The following is a 6,448-nucleotide window of genomic DNA, read 5'->3' as shown; positions in this document are numbered from 1 at the left end:
TACAGGTCCAAATACTTCATGTATTGCTAGTGAGTTCAATTATGCCTGAATTGCTTCCTTCCACATTGACCAATCATTTCTACGTCGACATTCTTTTCGACGGTTTGTGGTTAAATATCATCATTACTTCTAGTAATATCAAATGTAATTTTAAATGAAAATATGTTGTCAACAACAATTTCGTTTATATCAAATATTTATTTTGTACTTACATAATTTATTAAGATCTTATTATTTTTAGATACCTGGTATTATTTAGGGGTAACTCTTTAGGAGATTCCTCTTCGGGGATTCCTTTCCAGAAGAATTTTGTACAGAAACTTTGAATGGAATCAAATATCGACTGTTTTAGAAAGAAATAATCTTTCTTTTTAAAAATTTATGGGCGCTTTAATATGAGAGATTCATATTAAGAAGAGCTTAGGAAAGTAGAAGGAACCCAGAAGAACAAAGAGAAGTTGCTTACCAGTTCCCAGGAATTCAGTTTATTTTAATGAAAACAGACACAAGGTGAAATTTTCAGCCAGAAACGGAAAGCATCTTCGTTGGAGAATGGGGAAGCTTCGTGGGCGAAGAGAGTGGAGGCTTCGTAGCCACCGGAGGTTGGGAAAGAAGGCAAGATTTACCGAAGATTGGGGTTGGGGAAGAATGGGTTTGGGGGTTTTTTTTTTTATTTGATCAAAGGTTTAGGGTTTCTGTTTTGATAGAGCTTGAAGTAAAAAAAAAAAAAAACTATTATTTGTAAAAAAAAAATTATTACGTGGCAAGGGTGTAAATCTAGTTATATTTGATGATTTGGTAATTAGGACACATGTCGAAATGTAATTGGTCCCCAAGTCAGTGATGTGGATTTCCGTTAAATCTATCAACGGTAGATGGATGGAATGACCATCTATATCTTTAGGCAAACCACAGAGACTTTTTGTGATCAAAAGTAAACCCTAGAAATAAAAAAATAAAGTTGTAAAACCTCAAAAGTGAATAAAGTATTTAATCCTATCTAAAATCAATAGGTGTGTGAGCTCAAATTAGGGGAAATAGTTACCACCATCCCTACCATTGGTATGTTTTCTTTGAGATGATATCTGAAATCACTAGAAAAAAAGCTATATGTTTTTTCTTCTTTCCTTGTTTGTGATTTGGTTCTTTAAATGAAAGAATTAAATTGTTTAGCGCAACAAGATGAAAACTGGGGTTTTGTTGTTCATTGGTACTCTATTTCTCTGGGTTGTTATAATAATCCGTTAATCTAGCAAGGGGGTGGTCATTTCGGGCAAGGGGGTGGCCAGCCACTTTCATTAGGCCATGGGGCAGACCACCCCAAACCCTTTTAAATTTTTAATATATATTTTTAAATTTTAAATATATTTAATTTTTTTTAAAAAAAATTTAAGAGTATTTTTGTCTTATTGAAAATTGTATATGGGTAATTTTGTTATTTTACTAGTATTGGAGAGTATATTGCCATTGTTTAATTTGTTTTGGTAGTTTGAGGGGTAAATTGTCGCAATGGATAGTTTCAGGGAAGATTGTCATTGGGGCGGTAGTCTGAGGGGGGTCAAGAGGACTTTACCCTAAAATAATATAAGATGATTATTTCTTATATTATATTATTTCTTGCCTTATAAATATATCATACGTCTTTAAGTCAACCCGTAAAAAATTAAAAATTTCATAGGTTTTTTTCTCGACATTTTACTCCCTGTGTCAATCGAAATGCCAATAAACACCCTACCGTTAAATTTTTTTAACAACTGTTAGTCCCAATCAAAACGCACCGTTTCACTTAATTAAAATATTATTTTTTTTATTAATTTAATTTTAAAATTTATATCTAAGAATAAAAAAATTGAAGGGGTGGCTCTGCCTACCCCTGGGTGGCCACAGGGGGTTAGGAGTGGCCGCAAGTCACCGTAACCACGCATGGGGTGGCTGTGGGATTTAGGGGTGGCTCATGGCCACCCTTGGGGGTTAGGGGTGGCACTACCCCTCCAATTTTTTATTTTTATATTTAAAATTTAAAATTAAATTAATAAAAAATAAATATTTTAACGAGGTAAAATTGTGCATTTTGATTGAAACAGTAAAAAGTTTATTGACATTTCCATTGATGCATGGAGTAAATTGTTGAAAAAAAAAAAAAAACTAGAGGGTTTTTAACTTTAGCGGTTTGACTTAATGATATATTTACCCTATTTATTTTTTTACACTCAACACTCATATTCCTCACTCTCTCGTCAACTCTCTTGCTCTCTTTCACGTGGTCTTGTGCTGGGCAAAGGATTTTGCTCCATTTGATCATGGCAATGTAGTAGAAATGCCTAGATGTGGGTTTCTCTTGCATTGAACCGTAAGTCTCTCTCTCTCTCGTAATTTCTCTCATTCTCTCTCTTGAACTTTATGTGTGTTGAGCCATGGGCATGGGCCTTGATTCGGATTAAAGTTTCCATCGATTTCAATTTCCGGGTAGTAATTATCAACGTTAGAGCGTCCATTTTACCGATTAAATTGAGGTAATTTCGTTATCCCTAATTTTTCTCCAAGTTATGCCAATTTTGGGTATGAGACTAAATTTCTAAATTTGGCTTGGGGCTTTTTGTGTGTAGTGGATTGCTACGCATTATTTAAGCATTGGGTTGTTAAATTAATGGAATGAAACTTCAATTTTGCCAATGGTTGAAGTATGGGTGCAAACGGTAATTTTTGGTAGTTTTAATTAATTTGGGGCTTTTAGGTGTTTAAACACTAGACTATTAATTGGTGGAGTTAATTGCATTTAGAGTGTTAATTAACCATAAGTTTGTCATGGGTTCCATGGATAATGGATATTTATATAGTTTATGTATAAGTGAGTATAAATGGGTTTTAGGTTCTATGGACAATGGGTAGTATAAATTGGGAATATTTATTGTAAACCCTGGAGTTTTTCTATGGGTTGATTTAATCACTTAATGGATAGTAAAAGTAAATCCTTGATTCCTATGCGTTGACTTTTGTGAAGGATATTTGTGAGGTTCAAGTATCTTTGTAATGATTAGAATTAATAAAGTTTAGACTTCAGTCTAATTACGTATTTGCAATGTGAATGTGGTGGTGCATTGCAAAGCTTAAGTTGGGAATCTTCCTCAAGGTTACCCAAGCGGACATTGAAAGCTTAAGATGTGACTGCAGCCTTTCATGCAGAACTTCAGCAGTAGATGAACTGAGGCCAAATCACATGATAATATATCTAGAAAGCTCTATTAGTGATTGTTATGGATCACTTTCTCAGGAATGAAATTTTACCAGTCAGACTGCAAATTCAATAAACTAACCTCAGACTTGGTTTAGATTCCAACTCAGCAGTTCAGAGAAATAATGCTAGCAATAGAGAGAGCAATTCGGACAATCCACACAGCTGTAGATGCTCCACGCCTCTCTAGATTCGCTCTTCATGCCCCTAAATTGGTAAGCTCTTTCTTGTTGTCTTCTTTTTTCCCAATCCCATATTGTGGATTAGCTCTATTTGGGAAATTGATTTACCCTCAATTTTAATTTTTTGGATTTTTTTTTATTTTTTATTTTTTTAATTTTTAATTTTTATTTCCTTTACATTTACAAAGATATTTTACACACATACTTAAATGGAGAAAAATATAATTGTAAATCTATTTCAGTGCTAGGTTTCCCTCACTTGAATTATAACTTAGTGTTTTCTTTCCCATTGTACATTTTATTTTATGTTTTGGGGAATTTGATATTATCCGGAATGATAAGATAGGTTTGGCTATGTTGAATTCTGTTGTGTTGGCTACTTATCAAAAAAAATTCTGTTGTGTTGGCTATATTAAGTTCTTGATGAATCATGTCATTTCGCTTGGCACTATTTGGTTTTCTGAATCTTTTATTTCAGGTGGAGGTGGGATTTGCTGATGGTAGCGCCTTTAACTTGTCTGCAGAATTTCTTAGAGTACACAGCCCAGCTGTTGATGGCAAGGTCAGGTCTATTGGGGGCGAGAAGGTGATTGTTAGAACAATTTTTCATCTCTGTACTTTCAAAAGATTTGTGGTTTCTTGACTCACTAGAAAAAGAGAAAAGAATTGTTGTTCCTCTATTGTTCTTTCACTGTGTTATTGGATTTTTCCATAAAATCAAAATAATGATTATCTTTAGCTTTAATTTTCCTTACTAATTTCAATTACTTATAAAAAAAAATCCTTTCTATTATGTATTAGATAATGGGATAAACTATGATAGGGCAGCATCCCATCAAACATGAGGAGGCCTCATCCACTTTCACCTATATGGATAGAATTTTGTGATAATTGGGATATTAAATATATTAAATGTTATTATACGAGGCCTAGCATAGTGGAAACTGTGAATTAAATAGTTTATTTCTATATAAAAAAAAAAAGAAAAGAAAAAAAAAAAGATATTCTATTTTTGTCCTTGTCTGACAATCCACCATTCAATGTAAGTATAGAAGTAAATCATTTGGCTCCACTATTTTTTTTTTTTTAAAAAAATTTATTTGAATGGCTTTCATTCATAATTAATCTGACCAATATACACAAAAAGGGTTGAAGTCCCATCAAGATTAATGGGATGCCATTCCATTAATCTTGCATTCTTGCATTCTTGAAATGCATATCCTGCATGAGGGTTCCTTTAGTTGATGGAAATTATAAAAACACTATAATATTTTCTCATTGGTAGTAACAGCCAAATTTAGATTGTTTTCTGGTAATGCACCACTGCATTGGAGTTTTTTTAGTTGATTCAACACGCTAATCTGAAAAACTTCCAAATGAACTGGTTATCACAGTTTACATTTTGTTCATGAATACTGTTTGACCTGAATCAGGTGATATCTGGAAGGCGTCATGTCGGAATCATGTCTGCGGAACCTGTAGGAAACTATGGGGTAAGGTACTTTAAACTTTAACCAAGCATGGGCATCACTGTTTAAATTTTATCTTGAAAACTCTGTTCACAAATTTTTCCCATTGATGATGTGATGCTGTGATCATCGGATCAATGTTTCAGGATGGTTTTCGATGACTTGCATAAAACGGGCATATATTCTTGGGATTATTTCTATCATCTTGGGAGCAACAAATTTACCCTCATGAGAAATTACATCAAAACATTAAAGAAGCATGGACTCAGCCGGGATCCACTTAGAAGAAAATAGTAGACTTATGTGAGATCACCCTAGCTTTTTCTTCAAGTGATGTATCATTAGGTTTACAATGCCAATCAACTTTGTCTTAGATAGGAAAATTTCATTATTCCTATCAAGCGGGAAAGTGTAATGTTGGATATTGTGGATAAAGTTTACTGCTGTTGTTTATTGATTACTAGTCCAGATCGATTGCTGAAGAATATTGGTTCGAGTAGATTGAAGTTCAAGGATGATAGCAGAGGTCTGTGACTAACCACTGCAAAAGCCATCGTCAGCAGCAATGATGTACAATGAACGTTGAACTTATGCTTCACAATAAGAATGTTCACTTTGGAGCTCCATGTTACAGACCAAGTTTTTTAGTTTTCATTTCCAGCCTTTCTTTTTTAGCTTTCTATGATGAAGTAGTGTAATTTGTATTAGATTCTTGTACGATTGGAGAGAAGGGAAAAACAAAGGAGACGAGTAGTTGACGTGATAAATTAGATTATATTGCACAAGAGGACTGCTATTTAGCATACTCCTGCCCTTTTTCCGTACAAAGGAGATGAGTAGTTGACATAATCCTGCCCTTTGGGTGGATTCAGGTAGCGGCGTTTGGTTGGAGAGGTGGAGGTGGTTTAGGGGTTGGCTCATTTGGGGGTAAGAACAGAATGAGAAAAGTAAATTGAGCGATTGATGGGTTGGTTTAGTTAGTTGATCTGATGTTTTCGTCTTTGTTGTATTCTATGCTTTTAGCTGACTTGCCAAATTTCTATTAGAGACTGTAAAATAAGAGTTTTGCACTACATCCAGATAAAAGGGGGCTCTCATTAGAATTACTGCACCTGAAAAAGATTCGTCAAAATATCTAATTTATGCAATCTTTCAAGACAAGAAAATGAAAATTCCATATGATTATAGATTGACATTTGCATGATGCACTTATTACACAGATGAAACCAAAGATGGAAACTTTTCTCCCTTCCCACCCAAAGTAAGGATTTGACTTGGGGCTGATTTGACTTAAGAGGCTGTAAACAAAAAAAAAAACACTGGAGATCTCGTATAGTTTTTTTAATAGTCTAATTTTATTTATTTATTTTTATTATTTTTGACTACATCTAAGCCAAATCCTCAAAATAAAACTTCTTAGTCTTAGGGTATATTCGAGATTGCGTTTTATGGGGCTAAAAGTGCTTTTAACACTCAAAAAGTCAGTTTAAGAAAAAAGTACTTATTTGGTAAAAAAATTAAAAGCGTTTTTAAAGGTCCGAAAAGCCTAAAAATGGCTAAAAAAT

At 33.7% G+C, this 6,448-nt stretch overlaps 1 protein-coding gene across 3 annotated transcripts; it reads left to right on the top strand.

The window, feature by feature from the left end:
- Positions 1-2,218: 2,218 nt before the first annotated feature.
- On the top strand, positions 2,219-5,509 carry LOC132186544 (uncharacterized). 3 transcript variants are annotated; one of them, XM_059600525.1, is made up of 5 exons: positions 2,219-2,350; positions 3,331-3,447; positions 3,893-4,000; positions 4,848-4,912; positions 5,030-5,509. In XM_059600525.1, exons 2-5 carry the CDS (start codon positions 3,358-3,360, stop codon positions 5,175-5,177), a joined length of 411 nt encoding a protein of 136 aa, XP_059456508.1. In that variant the 5' UTR covers positions 2,219-2,350; positions 3,331-3,357; the 3' UTR covers positions 5,178-5,509. The 3 variants fall into 3 exon arrangements, with proteins under 3 accessions (XP_059456508.1, XP_059456521.1, XP_059456514.1); XM_059600538.1 differs by having other exon boundaries at positions 4,848-4,907; positions 5,030-5,132; XM_059600531.1 differs by lacking the exon at positions 2,219-2,350 and adding an exon at positions 2,362-2,513.
- Positions 5,510-6,448: the final 939 nt, after the last annotated feature.

This window comes from Corylus avellana, chromosome ca1 (genome assembly GCF_901000735.1).
Source record: "Corylus avellana chromosome ca1, CavTom2PMs-1.0".
In the NCBI taxonomy this organism is placed as follows: domain Eukaryota; kingdom Viridiplantae; phylum Streptophyta; class Magnoliopsida; order Fagales; family Betulaceae; genus Corylus; species Corylus avellana.
This window is presented reverse-complemented; position numbering and strand designations above follow the sequence as displayed.

Bases quoted from the DNA above. Each gene is read 5' to 3' on its own strand.
- LOC132186544 (XM_059600525.1), top strand. From the start codon at position 3,358: ATGCTAGCAATAGAGAGAGCAATTCGGACAATCCACACAGCTGTAGAT. The intron at 3,448-3,892 runs GTAAGCTCTTTC...CTTTTATTTCAG, and splicing joins CTCTTCATGCCCCTAAATTG to GTGGAGGTGGGATTTGCTGA. The intron at 4,001-4,847 runs GTGATTGTTAGA...GACCTGAATCAG, and splicing joins GGTCTATTGGGGGCGAGAAG to GTGATATCTGGAAGGCGTCA.